The sequence below is a fragment of the Herpailurus yagouaroundi genome, unplaced genomic scaffold, assembly GCF_014898765.1.
Source record: "Herpailurus yagouaroundi ecotype Mexico unplaced genomic scaffold, PumYag 210, whole genome shotgun sequence".
Classification (NCBI taxonomy): Eukaryota; Metazoa; Chordata; class Mammalia; order Carnivora; family Felidae; genus Herpailurus; species Herpailurus yagouaroundi.
The window spans coordinates 3,278,296-3,297,221 of NW_024412441.1; the positions used below are offsets into that span (position 1 = coordinate 3,278,296).

Genomic DNA, 18,926 nt, shown 5'->3' on the forward strand with positions numbered 1-18,926 from the left:
ACAGGACTTGTAAAAATGGCTTACAGATCGTTTTTGTAGTGATTATAACAGTTATATTCTGAAGTACTTAGAATCTGATATTTAGAATTGTACTAGAGCTCCCTCAGTCTCAGCCTGACCTTCTTTTTTCCTTTTCTCCAAATTAAATCATTATTATATTTTTATATGATTTCCTGTATACTTTCCTTTGTGTTACCAGTTCTGCGTAGTCAGGTGCCATCAGAATATGTCGATAAGCTTCTTTTTAGCAAACCACATATCATAACTAGATGTTAATTCTTTTCAAAACATTGACTTCGGATGGGCTGGCGTGTGCTAAATACTGTAGTGCTAATTCTTGGAACCCATTTGCTTATTCAGCGAAGTAGTGAAAAAAGTGAAAGTCTAAAACTTCTTTTAAACATTTTCTCAAATGAGAGACAGAGGTTTTCCCCAAACTCATTTTCTCTTAGTAAGTTTTGCTTTTTAATGAAAAAAGAAATGAGTATTTTATAATTACATGTGACTTTCAAGAATCCAGAATTGGATTTTACAGAAATCATGTAGTACAATTCTATAATAATGAAATTGATTTTAGGAAAAATTGCCTTTGTCTTTCTTAACCTGGACATCTGATTTGTCCTTAATGACTGTCACTTTTTGTGTGAAGGTATTGAATTAATTTTCTCTTTATCAACCATGAAAAGGTTTTTCTTAAAGCTGTTACTTCTATTTTTCCTTAATAACCAGAAAGCATTTCATTGCTTCTTTTTATTTATGTTCTTGCTAGGAGTAATTGCTTTGTTGTGGAAAATACTTCTTTTAATTGATAGCTTACATTTTTTGTATATTTCATGATTCTTTTAACAGATTTGTAACAGCATTTTTAAATAGTGACTGAGACTGAGATTAAATTTTAGGTTGAAAGGATATTAAATACCAATCAGTTTTAAAGATGAAAAATCTCTCGTTTTAAAGATAAAGAAACTGAGATCCTGTGTGGTTCTCCCCTCAACTTACATTAACAGGTGACCTGACACTGAATTAATTCATTATTCTTTACTCAAAACCCAGTGCTTTGGCATCCCAGTCACCAAACTTTGAACCTCCTGAGCATAACTTGACTATTAATTAGCTCTTGACATTTTCTATAAGAATAGAATCAAAATATTTGTATATAATGCGTTTGAATTTATAATAAAACTTTTCCTATTCAGTTTTTCTAAGATACTTCGTGTGAAATTACCACACAGAAGCAAAAACCACCTGATTTTATGCTTTTTTGTAGTACCCTGCAGAATCACCAGATTGTTTTGTGGATTTTCCTGTTCCATTTTCTGTTTCTTGGACACCACAGGTAAGTTGTTAAATTTATTTTAAGTAGCTAAAAAGCATAAGTGGCCTTTATAGGTTATATATAGAGTGTTTTTTTTTCTTTTTAGGTTTTTTTCCTAAGCATTTATTTATAAACAGAACTTTTAGAGTGCTTTTTTTCCATATTTTCTAGTAGTTAATATCTACTTTCTCCCTCACCTCACATGTAAACACACCATCCAGTATTGACATGTTTATGCCTCATAGTAGATAAATATGAAGGTCTAATAACAGGAATTTTCCTTTAAATTTAAATCATAAAGAACTCTATAAAGCCGTGAGCAGTAAGTGGAAAGTTGAGTGGATTTTTCAGATTGCTAAAACTGTTAATATTGATGGCATAATATCAGAGAATCATTTTTCATAGGAGAATGAGTTATGACTGAAAATACAAATCATTTCCACTCAGTTTTTATTGTTATAAAGGAGTTCCCATAATTCATCCCTGAACTTAGATTATATTTTTGTGTGGGCTTTGGAACATTCATACTTCATGTAAAGAATGTAGGAAATTCTTGCTCCTGCTTCTGTCAATTTAATTTCATAAAAAGTTGGTGATAATTTAACAAGAGGATGAAATTAGAAGTGCAGTGTAAACAGCATTATGTAGATACAAGGTGGTATGGGTATTAGTAGCACCATCATCAACATGACGTGTGTGTGATTTTTAAAGATCTGACAGAGTGGTGGTTAGACTCCAAGAACAATCTAATGATGACAGGCAGGGTCCTTCTTTCACCAAGTAAATTGTGGCAGTTGATAGCAAGATGGAGAGAGCATTTCTATTCTTACGCAAAGAGGGGGAAAAACATTCCTGTGGACATTCTACAGATACTCTCTAGGCTGCCCATATTTGTGTTAGGAAATTTTGATAGGGCCAAGTGAAAATTTATGCTTAATGTTTTCAATAAAAACAGAGTCAAGTGGTTGTATATGTAGTTAGTTTTTTAAAAAACCTAACAGGATTTAAATAGTGTTATGTAAGTTCAAATATCCTTTTAATCACATACATGTTAAAAATTATTTTTCTAATTTTTTTCTTTAAAAACAAAAGTCTCCCTCCTTTCGATGGAAATTGAGAAAACACAGCAAAATAAAGGAGAGGAAATCCCCTGTGATTTGCTTTTGGTATTCTGATATATGTTATAAATATCTAAGAAATGCTGTGTTGATTTTTTTTTTTTTTTTTTAAAGAAACTTTGCCTCTTTTCCAAATGTACATTTTCTGTTTGGCCTTCCTCTTTTTAAAATATATATTTTCCTTTTTTTTAAATACACGTGTCCTGTTGGCTCTGTAAATTTCGTTATGTGTGAGATTACGAGATAACACTGTGCTTGTATTATTCTTTCCAGGTCTGCTATCTCTAGATTATATTTTAATATATATCAAAATCCCAAGACTATACTTTTGATGAGTTTCTAGTGTTTTTGAATGTAGATAACTCAGGTTTTTCCCATACTTAAATCTGTGAAAAAGTTTGCATCTCCACAAAAAGAGTGTTAGCACTTACCTTATTCTGTCATTTAGCAAAATTTGTGATTTCAATACACTGGGAAGTCTCTGAGGGTAATTTCTTTCAAAGTTTCTATCGCTCCTTAACACCAGCTCAATGCCTTGCACATTTAAGCATGGGATGAATTTTAGATTTAATTAGGTCATACAGCAAGTTTTCTGTTTTGTACTAGCTCTAAGAAGACAGAACTAATTAGTGACTGGAATGTCCTATTTATTTTTTAATTAAAGAAGATACTAAAATTCTTGGTAAAGCACAGATGAAAATTTGGCTACCTTCCTTTTTATCCACAGACTCTGATTTGACAGATGTTAACTTTTTGTCATGTTTGTTTCACTTACATCTTTTATTTCTGTCTCTCTCTTAGGAATAAAATGTTCTAGGAACAAGTAAGACTTTATTTCCCTCTTTTTCCTTTTTCTTTTCTTCTGTCCCTTTCTAGAGGTAACTACCTTCCTGAAATTGATACATGGTCTATCCATGCATATTTTTTTGCCACATTTGCTCAAGCCATATTCTATAATACAGGCTGGCTGAAGTTTTTAAACAGCATTGTTTCTGAGATTTACCCATGGTCTTTGTATGTTTAGTACATTTACTTTAAATGCTTAATATAGTTCCATTATATGAATCCACCAGTTAACTTCTTCATTGCCATACTGATAGGGTTGTTCACAATTTCTTAGATAGTGCTCTAGTGAACATCCTTATGTTTCCTTGTACACATGGGAGACTTTTAGGGTGGCTTATGCCTAGAAGTGAAAATGTTGGATTGAAAGGAATGTGCCTCTTTGAGATTACCAAATGTTGCCAGATTGCCTTCCCAAATTGGTTGTCTAAGTTTACACTCGTACCCAGGATTGCATAGTAATACCTACTTTTCCAAATCCTTTCCAAGTCTTAGTCCGACTGTAGTCTGACCTTAATTTTTAACAAGAATTGATAATCATCATTATGGTACTTAAAATCTTTGTATATTTAAAATTTTGTCTTTTATTGTAAGTGTCCCTTTTTTATTTGGATACCAGTTGTTGGTTACATGGAATGTATCTTTTTTCTGTGGCATACTTGTTAACTTTGTGTATGATCTTTTCTGTCAGTCAGAAGTTTAACTTTCAGTGTGGTCCCATGTATCATCTCTTTCTTGTGATTTCTGCTTTTTGTGTCTTGAATGAGAAAATCTTTCATATCTTGTTCTGAAAAGATAGTTTCCTAATATTCTAAAAGTTATATGTTTTCTTCACATTTAATTAGGAGCTGGGACTCTTATTTACACTTGGCTATTTAGTATATGCTCATAAAATTTGGATTTGTCTTCATTTTGTAGGTCTAGGGGTGATTTCAGTTTTTCTTTTACATTTGCCATTAAAATTTAGAAATTTTTCAAAATACACTATTTACCTGTTTTAGCATCGAGCATAGCAATACATCATAAGCATTTTGGTGATTCTACCAGTGGTATGAACTCTTGAGTCTTTTAGACATGATAAGAGTATTGGCAAGGTTTATTTTAAGCGTAAGAAGCAGTTATCAGACCACTTTGTATGGTCTTTTTCCATTGCCTTTTTGGAAACAATTTTGCTTGTGGGAGTTATTTTCTCTTAACAATCTTTAAACAGTTGTAGTTCTTAAGCAAAATAAACGTAGTCTAACAACAAACTTCTGTTTACGAGATTGTAAATAGGTCCCAGATAATTGATTTAAAAAATCCTTGTCTGTTTTTGTACATTTCCTCTTTGGATTCAGTGTTTCTGGACTTTAAACTTGGAAGATCTTTATTTTCCTTTCTTTTTGTGAAATAATAGGCATGGCTTTGTGGCATCCATATTAAAAATGGGTAATTTTCCTTATGGTCCCTGTCTTCCTGCTGGGTTGATAATGTTTTGATGTATTTTTCTTTTGCTCTGATGAGAGGTCTGCTGCTGCTGCTCTGACATATTCATTTGGATGAATAATTATAACTTGCACAATGTCAAGCTGAAGATGGTAGGGTTTTGTGCGTCATGACAAGCCTAGTAGCCAGTGCAGGTGTCTCACAGCATGATCAGCAACAGCCAGTGTATTCTGGCTCAGAGGAGACATTTAGAGTAGTAAGAAATCAGCACCAAGGGCAAGGCTGCTGCTACTACTGCTGCCGTGATCTGTGCCAAAGAAACACAAAGTGCTTCTCAAAGACAAGTGACTGCATACGTCTTTTCAGCAATTTACTTTGTTTACCCAATAAATTTTCTTTTATAGATTTTAGCGTATAATGTAAGAATATCTCATGATTTTTATCTTAGTCTAGTTCCCAGCATCACAGATGCTCCAAAATGTATCTTTAACAATCTGCTACCTTTGGGACTTTTACTTCCAGGTTGTATTTGCAGATTTTGTTGACTAATGAGACCATAGAATGCTGTAATGTAAGATTTTAAGTGCACTGAAATTGGGATCTAAAAGAACACAATTCATTCTCTCCAGGTCACTGATCAACCCCAAATAGGTGTTAGAATTGCAGTTCTACCTATAACTGTGCCATTAAGTGCAGGTTTGGTGATGTATCCTTGCCATTGCAGTTGGAATTTTCAGATTTGGTATGATACAGTAAGTAGCAGTCTTTATGTTTTTTATCATGGAAGTCTCATATACTTAGAGTAATGCCATGAATGCAAGAATAGCAAAACCAATGATGAAACCTCTGGCTGATAAGCTGATGGTGAATGAAGAACTCATAATTAAAGGAAACAGTCCTATTACATAGCAGGGAGCATGATCCATTAGTTAGAGCAGCCGACTAGCAGTTGGGAATCGTTGGTTTTGTTTACAGTTCAGCCATTGACTTAATTGTATAATTTCAAACAAGTCATGTGACTGCCCCTTGCCTCAGTTCATATGTGTATGCAGATAATGAACTTTTTCTTTTTCACAGAGATATTGAGAAAAATAAATTTGATTTAAAATAAACAATGTCTGGGGAAAAACCCTCCATACCCCATCTAAGGATCCTGTGCAACTACTCCTTTTTTGCCCTCCTAGATTATCTTTCTTTCCATTTTTTTCTTTGCTCTCTTTATTGGAGAACACCAAGTACTGGATTCTTGTTCACTCTTAAATTGATTAATTAAATGTGCTTTTGCCAAGGCAGTTTTGTTGCCATAGTGGTATGCTTAAAAAGACATCAAAAGGACCAAAACAAAGAAACTTAACTCAATGTTGAGATCATGTGATATGGTAAAAGTATCAATGTGATATTGGCCTCAGTAATCTAGTAGCCATCTTTCATTTTTTTCTTTTTTAATAACTGTTGTTGTTGTTGATTTATTTTGAGAGAGAGTGAGAGAAAGAGAGCATGAGCGGGTGAGGGGCAGAGAAGGATAGGGGGGAGAGAGAATCCCAAGGAGGCTCCATGCTCAGTGCAGAGCCTAACACAGGGCTTGATCTCATGACCCAGATCATAACTTGACCTGAAATCAAGAGTTGGATGCTTAACTGACTGAGCCACCCAGGTGCCCAGTAACTTATTTTATTTTATTTATTTTTTTTTTCAACGTTTTTATTTATTTATTTTTGGGACAGAGAGAGACAGAGCATGAACGGGGGAGGGGCAGAGAGAGAGGGAGACACAGAATCGGAAACAGGCTCCAGGCTCCGAGCCATCAGCCCAGAGCCTGACGCGGGGCTCGAACTCACGGACCGCGAGATCGTGACCTGGCTGAAGCCTGATGCTTAACCGACTGCGCCACCCAGGCGCCCCTCAGTAACTTATTTTAAAAGTACCCTGCAGATTTCCTGAACCCCAAAAAAAAACAAAAAAAAAAAACAAAAACAAACAAAAAAAAAGTACCCTGCATTAATTCTAAAAAAGAGAGAGAAAATACAAATAAGCAAGCTTAAGAAAATATAAAATCACCTGTAATGCCTTCATTTAGAATGGGGTTCTCACCAGATAATAGCTTTGAAACTATGCTTGTCACTTGACAAAATATGTTAGTTTTTAAAACATCACTGATAATGCTGTGCATTTATCCTAGGAACTCCTTAGAATAATTTAGTTTTTAGTTAGGTTTATGTTTATCCATCAAATTAAGAACTGTCATGTCCATAAACTAGGAACTGGTTATGCTTACATTTATTTAGGTCCCTCACTTAAGGGACAGTGGTTTCTTAATCCATATTTTGCATATTTTTGTTGAATTTACACCTAAGCATTTAAAAAATGTGTTGCTACTGTGAATACTTGTTTAAGAAATCATATTTTCTAGGGGCACCTGGGTGTCTCCGTTGGTTAAGCATCCGGCTCTTGGTTTTGGCTCAGGTCACGATCTCATGGTTCATGGGTTCGAGCCCCATGTCAGGTGCTGCGCTGACAGCTCAGAGCCTGCTTGGAATTCTCTCTCTCCCCCTCACTCCCTGCCTCTCTCTCTCTCTCTCTCTTTCAAAATAAATAAACTTAAAAAAATAATATTTCCTAGTTTACCATGACAGTATGGGCAAGCTATTTGTTTTTAAGTTTTTACTTTTTACTATAGTTACATGAGAACATAGTTTGAAGAGTTAGGTTACAGGGTTTTTGTTGATGTTGTTTGCTTTTTAGAACAAATAGTACTTCCTAGCCACCTTCCCACCTTTTTCTCCTTCTGCAGAGTCAGTGACTTTTAATTTTTAGCTGATCCTTTTGGTCTTATAATATTATTTGTATTATTACGTGCTCTTGTAATTATACTGCATTTTGTTTTTGTGTTAGTCCTTATCTGTTAACTTTCCACTATAGATGAGGTTGCTGTTTCTTCTCCCACTCCACACACATGCATACTTCGTATCTTCCTGTTTTCCCCAAATAGCTATCTTTTATTTATTTACTTTTTTTTTATATGGAATGTTTCACGAATTTGTGTGTCCTCCTTATGCAGGGGCCATGCTAATCTTCTCTGTATTATTCCAATGTTAGTAGATGTGCTGCTGAGGTGAGCGTCCAAATAGTTATCTTTTAATTTTGATTATATTAATATTCAGGGTTTACATTATTATGAACACGTATGTGTATTATGCAGAGATGAGCCTTGTAGTTAACCCTCATTTTTCCTTTGTCACCCTGGCTGTTGCTATTCCTAGAGTTAACAGTTACCTTACTTTGTCACTTGTGTAGTTTTCTCTGTACTTAACACTCATTCCGCCCCCAATTTCCATCACTTGTCTACATCTCCTCTTAGCCATCTATATTAGGTTTTCTGTTAGCTTTATTTTCTGGGAAATTTCATCAACTTTACCTCATAACCTTCCTGTTGAGGTGTTTTGTTTGTTTGTTTTTTTCTTTTTACTTCTGTCATGTTCATCTCTAAGAGTTCACTTCATAGGTATATATTCTTTTTTCCCCAGAGATAGTAATATTTTTCTTTTTTTTTTTTTTCCCTCCGCCTCTGAGTCGTTTCTATTTCCTTGAGTTGCTTTTTTGTCTAGGCTTATAATCTTTGCTTATCTGCTTGTGGTGAAAAGTCAGCTATAAAAAGCTCTTTGGAAGCTTTGAGTGCGTATGTGGGGCCTGTCAACTGTGAACCTTCGTGTAGAGTCATCTGAGTAGATCGCGTAGTGAGGAATGCCAAATGTCAGTACCTTTTAGGTCTTTTTGAATGATTGGTTGGTTAGATTTCTTGGAGAAGACTCTTCCAACCTTCTGCCTGGTAGTCCCTGAGCAAGCAGAAAACACTCCTGTGAGGTATAAGTTGACCAAGGCTCGTGGACAGGACACCACAGCCTGAATTGGTAAGCAGTTAACCTTATGGCATCTTCTACTGATAAGGCGGAACATCATGTAGCTGTTAAAGAGACATGCTTACAGGGTAAACTTCTATTACCATAGAGCAGATAAATAATGAGGGTGGATTTGGAGCTAAGAGGCAAAAAATGATATCCAAGTTATCACTTGGTATTTTCAGACTTTTTAATTTGGCCATTCTTGGTTGTGTATAGTAGTCATTTTTTTCCCCCTTTTTTTCCTTCCGTTTTGTTTATTGCTGATGTATTTAAATCTGTTTTCTTTAATGATTTTCTATCCACTAGCCTTGTTAAAGTCTTATCTAATAATTTATCAATAAATTCATTGGATTTACTGTGAACATAATCATATCATTTGTAACAGTCATTTGTAACAACAGTTTTATTTCCTCCATTCCCATCTTTATACCTCCCCCACCCCGCCCTTTACTGCTCTGGCTAAGCTCTCCAATACAATGTGAACTATAAATAGTAAACACAAGTGTTCTTGTATTGTTCTAGATCTCAAAGGAAAAACTTCTGAGTTTTTAATATTAGGTATATTTTTGTCTATGTATTTCTTGTACTGAAATCCTTTAACAATAATTAACGGAATTTATTTCTATTTCTAGTTTGCTAAGAGTTTTGTTATGACTGGGAAGTTGAAATTATTAAATGTATTCTCTTTAAACACAAAGAGATAATCAAATTGTTTTTCTCCTTTAATCTGTTAATGTGGTGAATTATTGGATTTCCTAATATTAAACCAGTCCTGTGTTCTTGAAATAGACCCTGTTAGGTCATGGTGTATGTTATAACTGTTTATCTGTTGATCACACACCTATGATCTTCGATGTATATTGTATATCGCCAGGTTTCATTTCTTATATATTTAGGAATTTGCGTCTGTGAGCAATCACTTTGTTTTTTCTGCTTCCAAAATTTTGCTTTTTTGCCTGTCTAGTTCTCCCTGTTTTTTTGTGAGATTATGCCATGAAGAAAAAACAGCGATAACATAGTTTTAGTGCATTTTGGGGAGGGACTGAAATTAGATGTGTGTATTTAATACACCTTCCTTACCTAGTAGCTTTTACCCCCCCCTTTTTTTTATAGAATATTAAATATTAGATGTGTAGTTACTACTTTATTTGAATTCGGATGTATAAACTAGTTGTGAACATGGGATGTTAAAATTCATCTTTGCTTTTGCCAGTGGGCTGCTAGTTAAAGAGACATACTGAAATTTCTGAATAAGTGTGGTGAATACGAATGGAGTCCCACATTTCCAACTACAGGCAAGTGACAAAAGAGATAAATCCTCTTATTTTCCCACCCACTTGTGTTATACGGAGGGGATTAGTATGGAAAGTTCAGGGTTCTTTGGACTTTCATAGAACTTAGGAAGATAAGTAAGAGGAACTAACTTATCAAAGGTCTACTAGGGAAGTTCTTTCTTATTTTTAGTGCTTTATTAGATGAAATTGTATAGCTGTCATGGTCAGGTCTTTCTTTATAGTTAACCTTGAAAAAGGACATAAACAGAAAAGCAAGATTTTTCAGTAGGGAACAATTTAAATGTCGCATACATTTATTTCCACTAGTAATATGTGGAGCACTGAGTCGGATCCGGACATTGTTGTGGTGAATTAGACAGGTTCTAATACCTAGGGTAGGCTTTCAGGATTAACTTTCAGTCTGATAAGGAGAGAGTTATTAAAAAGATGATTTTAGTAAAATATGTTGAGTGTCATGATGAGCGGTTGTGATAAGGTGGAGAAGAAGCACATAATCTAACCTGATGTGACTAAGCACGTTTTCTGGATAGGATGTTACTTGAGCTCAGTGCGTCTTGAGGCATGAGAAGTTTGGTTTGGGAAGGGAGATGATACTTCAGGAGACAACTGCATTAGCCAAAGAACAAAGGCATGAAATTAGGAGATAGTACATGAATTGCACAGCTTTTGGTGTTCTGTGGGCAGTCTTAGAACACTGGAGCTTTTGCTAGACTGAGGCAGCATCTACTGTACTCGCACACCGTGTTTTACTGTGTTTTGCTTTATTGCACTTCACAGATATTTTCTTTTGTGCTTTTGTTTTTGTCTTTTACAAATTGAAGGTTTGTGGACTCTTGCCTTGTGGAAGTCTCTTGGCTCCGTTTTCCAATAGCATTTGCTCCTTTCTGGTCCCCGTCCACTGTGGTAATTCTTACGGCATTTCAGGGTTTTTCATTATTATTTGTTATGATGATCTGTGACCAGTGAACCTTGATGTGACTATTGTGATTGTTTTGAGTCCCCGTGAATTGCACCCATTTAAGATGGTGAACTTAATCGATAAATGTTGTGTGTGTTCTGACTGCTGCATATACTGGCTTTCCCCCGTCTTGCTCCCTTTCCCATGGCTGTCCTGTTCTCCGAGGCACAAAAATCTTGAAATTAAGCCAATTAATAACCCTAAATGGCATCTAAGTATTCAGGTGAGAAGAAGAGTTGAAGGTCTCTCACTTTAAATCAGAAGCTAGAAATGATTAAACTTAGTGAGGAAGGCATGGTAAAAACCAGGATAGGCTGAAAGCTGGGCCTCTTGAGCCAAACACTAAACCAGGTTATGAATGCAAAGAAGTTCTTGAAAGAGATTAAAAGTGTTACTCCAGTGAACACATAAGTGAACACACAAATGATAAGAAAGCAAAACTGTTTAGTGGTTCGAGCGGTCTGGATAGAAAGGCAAACCAGTCACAGCATTCTTCTAAGCCAAAGCCTAATGCAGAGAAAAGCCTTAACTCTCGTCAATTCTGTGAAGGCAGGGAAGAGGTGAGGAAGTACCAGAAGGAAGGTTTGAGGCTGCAGAGGTTGGTTCATGAGGTTCAAGGAAAGAAGTCCTCTCTAAAGCATAAAAGGGCAAGGTGAAGCAGCAAGTGCCCATCTAGGAGCTGCAGTAACTTTATTCGAAAGATCTAGCTAAGATAGTGAATGAAGGTGGCTACACTAAAGAAGAGATTTTCTGTGTAGACAAAGCAGCATTCTTTGCAAGATGCTGCCATCTGGGACTTGCATAGCGAGAGAAAAGTCAATGCCTGGCCTCATAAGCTTCAAATGACAAGTTGACTGCCCTTTTTAAGGCCTAATGCAGCTGGTGACTTTAAGTTGAAGCCGGTGCTCATTTACCATTCAGAAGATCCTAGAGCTCTTAAGAATGATGCTATATCAGCTCTGCCCGTGCTCTATAAATGGAACAACAAAGCCTGGGAGACATCACATCTGTTTACAACATGGTAAGAAAAAAAAAGATTACTTTTAAAAATGTCACTACTCATTGACAACGTACCTGGTCACTCAAGAGCTCTGATGGAGATCTACAAGGAGATTCATGTTTTCATGCCTGTTAGTGCAACATCCATTCTGCAGCCTGTGGGTCAAGGGATGATTTTGACTTTCACGTCTTAATATTTAAGAAATGCATTTTGTAAGGCCATAGCCCTATAGCCTCCAGATCTGGGGAAAAAATTGAAAACCTTCTGGAAGGGATTCACAGTTGTAGATGCCGTAAGAACATTCGTGATTGATGGGGAAGAGGTCAAAATACCCACATGAACAGGAGTCTGGAAGAAGTTGTTGCAAACCCTCATGGAAGACTTTAAGGGTTCAAGACTTCAGTGGAAATGTGGTGCGGATGTGGGGGAAACATCAAGAGAACTAGACTTGGAATTGGAACCTGAAGGTGAGACTGACTTGCTTCAATCTCCTGATCAAACTTTAACGGATAAGGAATTATTTCTTATGAATGAGCAAAGAAATTGTTTTTTTTTTTTTGAGATAGAGTCTACACCAGGCAAAGATGCTGTGAAGACTGTCGAAATGACGGCAAGGGATTAGATATTACAGAAACTTAGTTGATAAAGCAGTGGTGGAGTTTGAGAGAATTGACTGCAGTGTGGGTCAGATGCTGTCAACCAGCATTGCATGCCACAGAGAAATTGTTTGTGAAGGGGAGGAAGTCCCTCAGTGACTCAAACTTCATTGTTGTCATATCTTAAGAAATTAGTGCAGCCACTCTAACCTCCAGCAGCCACTACCCTTGTCAGTTTGCTGCCATCAACGTCGAGACAAGACCCTCTTCAGGCAGAAAGATAGGACTCTGAAAGCTCGGGGGATAGTTAGCACTTTCTGGCAATAATGTGTGTTTTTTTTTTAATAAAAGAACATTATTTTACACATACGTTATTGTGCACTTAGTAGGTCACAGTGCAGTATCAATGTAACTTTTACATGCACCGGGAAACCAAAAAATTCATTTGACTTGCTTTAGTGCAACATTTGCTTTATCGTGATAACCACTTCAGTGCACTGGTCTGGAATCAAACCCACAGCATATGGAAGATGAGCCTGTAATGTCCTTGTCTTTTGTAACCTATTTTAATTTAAAGTCTGCTTTGATAATTAGTATTGCCACCCCTGCTCTCTTTTGGCTGTTATTTGCACAGAATGTCTTTTTTTATCCTTTCACTTTTAACCTTTTTGTCTCTGTGGATTTAAAGTGAGACTCTTACAGACAGCATATAGTTGGAACATGTGTTTTTATCCATTAGCCAATCTGTGTGTCTTTTGTTTTTTTTTTTTGGTTCTTGCATATACATTTCTTACTGAAAAACTCATTCATAAGTTAACGTACAAAAATGTACAAACACATGATTAAATAATGATGAAGGACTGTTTTTGCGGCAGATATTTTTGAAGGTACCTTTAGATTTCCGTGTAAAAATGCACACCTGGTACCTCTTAAAACATAAGAACAAACTCAAGAAAAACATAGTGACAAAAGTAAGCTAGCTTACATTCGATGCCGTTGTCCATTGTGAATAGATACAATCAGTACATGTGGCTGTTACTCACCTGTTAATGTCTGTGGTAGAGGAGCTCTAACAAAAGGGCCCCTGTAATGTTAAAATGAATATTTTTGCAATAACCCCCGTCCCCCAAGAAAGAAATGAAAGGAGAAACCTTTCCCTGCATGCAGCAATCAGACAAGACTGATTTAAGGGGTCACCCATCAGTAGCCTTAAAGAATTTTAGCTGCCAAAATATGTACAAGGTCACATTTGGTTCTTATTGAAATCTGTCTTTTGATTGGAGAGTTTAATCCATTAATAGTTAAAGTAATTACTGATAAGGGGGGACATTTCTGTCATGTTGCTGCTGTTTTCCATATGTCTTATTTTGTCCCTTAGTTTTTGCATTACTGTTTTATTTAGACTTAGTTAAATTTTTCTAGTTAAACATTTAAATTTCTCCTTTTTGTATATATGTAATAGATATTTTCTCTGTGATTACCAGGGGGATTACATTTAATATCTTGAAGGTATAACCTTCTAACTTGAATTTATACCAGCTTGACTTCGAAAACATATACAACCTTTGGTCCTTTGCAACTCTGTACCTGTGCTTTTCAGTTGTTATCACAAAGTTACATTTTTATACATTGTGTGCCCCCAAACCACAAACTAATAATTTTTTAAATGCATTTGTCTCATAGGGGTGCCTGGGTGGCGCAGTCGGTTAAGCGTCCGACTTCAGCCAGGTCACGATCTCGCGGTCCGTGAGTTCGAGCCCCGCGTCAGGCTCTGGGCTGATGGCTCGGAGCCTGGAGCCTGTTTCCCATTCTGTGTCTCCCTCTCTCTCTGCCCCTCCCCCGTTCATGCTCTGTCTCTCTCTGTCCCAAAAATAAAAAAAAAAACGTTGAAAAAAAAAATTTAAAAAAAAATAAATGCATTTGTCTCATAAATTATGTAGAAAGCAAAATGCAGAGTTACAGACCAAAGTTACAAATAATACTAGCTTTTAGACTAATTGTTATAAAAATGTGTTAGTCTCTTAAATCTTAGAGGAAATAAAGTAGTGTTAAGCCATTGTTCACGATAATACTAGCTTTTATAATTGCCATGTAATTACCTTTACTGAGATCTTTATTTCTTCAAAGAGCTTCATGTTACTGTCTACTGTCCTTTCATTTCAACCTGTGAGACTCCCTTGAGCATTTCCTGCAGCGTAGGTCTAATGATAGAACTACTTCAGCTTTTATTCAGTTGGTAATGTCTTAATTTCTTCTTCTCTTATGAAGGACAGTTTTGCCAAGATTTTTGGTTGTAAGTTGTTTTTGTTTTTGTTTTAAGCACTTTGAATATATCAGCCCACAACCTTCTGGCTTTCAAAATTTCTTGGAAATCTGATTGTTTTTGAGGATCCCTTGTCTGTGATGAGTCACGTCTTGCTTTTTACAAGATTCTGTCTTTGGCTTTTGAAAGTTTGTTTATAATGTGTCCTGGTGTGGATCTCTTTGATTTCATCTTACTTAGACTTCACTGATCTCTTGGATGTTTATATTCATGTCTTTCATCAAAATTGGGATTTTTAAGGTATTATTTCTTCAAATGTTCTCTGTTACTTTCTGTCTTCTTTTGGGTCCTCACAGTGCTTGCATTGTTGATGTGCCACCTTTCCCTTAGGTTCTGTTCTCTTCATTCCTTTTTGTCTCTGTTGCTCAGATTTGATCATTTACACTGTCTCGTCTTTAAGGTCCCTACTCTTTTGCACGCTCAAATCTGCGTTTAGATTGCTTTTATGAATGTTCCATTTCAGTCATTGTACTTTCAGCTCCAAAATTTCTTTCTGGTTTCTTTTTAGGTTTTCTTTCTCTTTATTGGTATTTCCATTTTGCTCATACATCATTTTCTTGACTTTCTCCACATCTCTCTTTAATTTTTAAAGCATCCTTAAGACCATTTTTTCAGATTCTCTGTCTAGTAGGTCTACTATCAGGTCTTTTTAAGGGACCGTTTCTTTAATGTTTTTTCTTTGGATCAAGGCCACATTTTCCTGTTACTTTATGCCTTGTAACTTTGTTGTTGTTGAAAACTGGATACTTTTAGTAGTGAGGTAAGTCTAGAAGTTGGATTTTCCCTTCTCCCTAGAAAGGAAAGATCATAATCTCCTGTTTTTTTATTTTATTCTTTTGGTTTTTGTTTGTTTGTTTGTTTGCTTGTTTGTTTTTTTTTTTTTTTTTTTTTATTCTCATAGGTTGTCTCTGTGCCAAGGATCAGATTAAGGTATAAGTTATTAGGGCCTTTTCTGGTCAGTTTTGAGCCTGCATCTTTCCCTGCACTTGTATATTGACTTCCACATTCCCCCTTTATATGCAGTTACTTTTAAATGCTTGCATCTTTAATGTCTGACTCCTAAAAAGGGGATAAAAAGAAAAATGATGAGGGAAGAGGGCACTGGCTCTTAAAATACTCTGCAGGAGGAGGAGAGGCTTGCAACAATTGGAGGAGATACAACAACAATGTCCAACTGCCTCTTTGCCCCTCTGAGATTAGAAGCCACATTCACATCAGAGCACAGATTGCTGCTAATTGCAAGACAAGATCCCTTTTGCCTACTCTTCCTCCTATAAGCTGTGCAAGTTGCTCCTGGAGTACCTGCGGGGCTGCTGGTCATGGGGCTGGGTGATGGAGAGCCTCTGTCAAGTGAAGAGCTGAAATAGAATTTGCAAGCCTTCAGTAGACTTCCAGGGTTCCAAAATAGATGTATCACACAGGTTCTATCAGTGTAAATGCTGTCTAGGTGGGAGACAGATTCCTGGTGTTTTCTACTCAGCTGTCTACTCAGAATCATCTCCTAATTAACTTGATGTTGAGTTTGTATTTTTTTTAATGGTCTACATTTTGAGAGTGTCAGCATGCACTTGACAGATGTTTCTTTCTTTTCTTTTCTTTTCTTTTCTTTTTTCTTTTCTTTTCTTTTCTTTTCTTTTCTTTTCTTTCCTTTCCTTTCCTTTCCTTTCCTTTCCTTTCCTTTCCTTTCCTTTTCTTTTATTTTCTCTTTTCTTTCTTGGCTGCTGTAGTCATTCTGTAATGGCTGTTTATGAAGTGACTGTATTTCATTTGACTTTGTGGGTAGATACCCTCTTCTTAGGACTTATAAATAGTAGCAAATCTTTTTTTTTTTTTTTTCTTTTTGAGCAAGAGACGGGGTGGGGGGGAGAGGGAGCTGGAAAGGGCAGAAGGAAAGGGAGAGAGAGAACCTTAATGTGGCTTCACGCCCAGTGGAGCCTTCAGCGGGGCTTGACCTCACAATTGTGAGATCATGACCTTAGCCGAAGTCAAGAGTCAGACGCTTAACCATCTGACCCACCCAGATGCCCCTAGTAGCACATCTTTTAAGTCATCATCAGCAGTGGTCAGTTACAGTCAAAATAAGGTTAAGTATTGGAAGAATTGATACATTCCGTGTGGATTGCTTGACAGAGAATAGCATTTGATTAAATAGGTGTAGTTATAGGGCTATCTACAGAAAATGTGGAGAACATCAATGAAGCTTGCAAATAAGATCAAATGAACTGAATATTTAAGAGATTTACTATCTCTTTAAAGATATCTGATTAGAAATACTGCAATTAATATTAAAATTAAGTTTCTTAAAAAAGTTTAATCTTGATATTTCCTTATTCTATTGAAGCTTTTTGAATCCCCTAGAGATAAAGACAAAAATGATTATTAGAGGATTTATCTGCACATATTATAGGAAAGTATAAAAAAAAAATCAGAATGGAAAGCAACTGTTGCAAGTACCAGAAAATTATGCTATTAATTTAAGTGTCATCAGAGCACAAAAGATCACATTCCGGGACTGTGAGAAAATTATTAAAATACTGGAAATAATAGTACTTAAGATGAAGATATTATACTCTAAGATCTGGTTAAGTGACTGACATTATTATATCACTTCAGGTATTATAAAAGTAACAAAATGCTTTTAAAGATAATAAGCATTACATTTTGAGATTGGCAGTGTTCACACTTTTCTGCTTAAGTGCTTTCCTAGTTTAACATAATTTAATAACAGTTATGGGAGAATAGCTAACATCTGAGTTCTCCTATATATCTTTTCTCCTTCCTTCTCCAGTATATACACATTTTATATAACTATATATGTATAAAATATAAAATTTCATTCTCCAAGTGATGAGTTTATGGACAGTTATTTTTTGCCTTTGTCCTTGGCATTAGAAATACTGCTACTTTATAATTTTTTAGCTCCTAATTATTGATTAATCTGCAAAAATAATCCTGCTTTGTAGATACATTACTACCCAGAAGTCATAACAAGCGGTTTTTTTTAACAGCTTTATTAAGGTATAATTGATGTACAATAAACTGAATATAAAGTGTACAATTTGAGTTTTGACAAATGTTTACACCTGTGAAATCAACCCCGCAATCAAGATAATAAACATTTCCATTATGTCCAAGTTTCCCCACTTCCCTTTGTCAGGTGAACATGGTAGCTCCCCACTCCCCTTTGTAATCTCTCTGTCCTTCTTGTTCCTCCCGCTGGTCCCCAGGCAACTACTGATATGCTTTCTAGAATTTTGTATAATTCTGTGTGTTCTTTTCTGTCAGATTTCTTTCCTCAGCATACAGATTCTTCCATATGTGGCATATAATAACAGTTCATTCTTTTTAGGCCAAGTAGTACTCCATTATATGGATTTGCTATATATTGTCCATTTACTTGTTGATGGACATAGGAATAGATTTTAAGATTTGGCTATTATAGATAGAGCTGCTGTTAATATTATGCGATGTCATTATATGAACATATGCTTTCATTTCCCTATAGCAAACACCTAGGGGTGGAATGAATGGTGGATCATATAAAAGGTGTATGTTTAATTTAAGAAACTGCTAACATCTAAATTTTTTTTAACTAATTTAATTGAAAAAAAAACTGTAGAAACTGTTTTAAAACTTTAAACTGTTTCAAAACCAGTTGCTTAAGAAAGTGGTTGTTGGGGCACCTGGGTGGCTCAGTCAGTTAAGCACCCAACTCTCGATTTTGGCTCAGGTCAGGATATCACAGTTGTGACATTGAGCCCCACATTGAGCTCTGAGCTGAGCATGGAGCCTGCTTAAGATATATTCATTCATTCATTCATTCATTTTTCTCTCATATATATATATACATATATATATATATACACATATACACACACATATATGTATACACATATATACGTATATATGTATATATACATATATATACACATATATACGTATAGGTGTACACATGTACGTATATATGTCTGTATATATATATACATGTATATGTATATACATATATATATATACAGACATATATACACGTATATGTATAATCTGTCTCTTACCCTCTCCCCTGCTTGTTCTCTTTCTCTACAATTTTGTTCACATTTGGTTTGGCCAGTCTTTCTCATTTTAGCCATCCTAATAGTGTGTAGTGAAAAGTCATT

The 18,926-nt window shown here is 35.7% G+C and overlaps 1 protein-coding gene and 1 non-coding gene across 3 annotated transcripts in view; one reads left to right on the top strand and one right to left on the bottom strand.

Annotated features, from left to right (window-relative positions):
- Positions 1–18,926, top strand: part of FANCL (FA complementation group L) — an 86,197-nt gene that overhangs the window by 39,475 nt on the left and 27,796 nt on the right. For both annotated transcript variants that reach the window (XM_040453671.1, XM_040453672.1), the window contains exon 8: positions 1,268–1,336. In XM_040453671.1, the coding sequence (XP_040309605.1) occupies positions 1,268–1,336 (69 nt within the window). The remainder of the gene's footprint in view (positions 1–1,267; positions 1,337–18,926) is intronic.
- Positions 7,715–7,821, bottom strand: LOC121016505 (U6 spliceosomal RNA). The gene has a single exon (XR_005784319.1). It is a non-coding gene; the product is annotated as a U6 spliceosomal RNA (small nuclear RNA).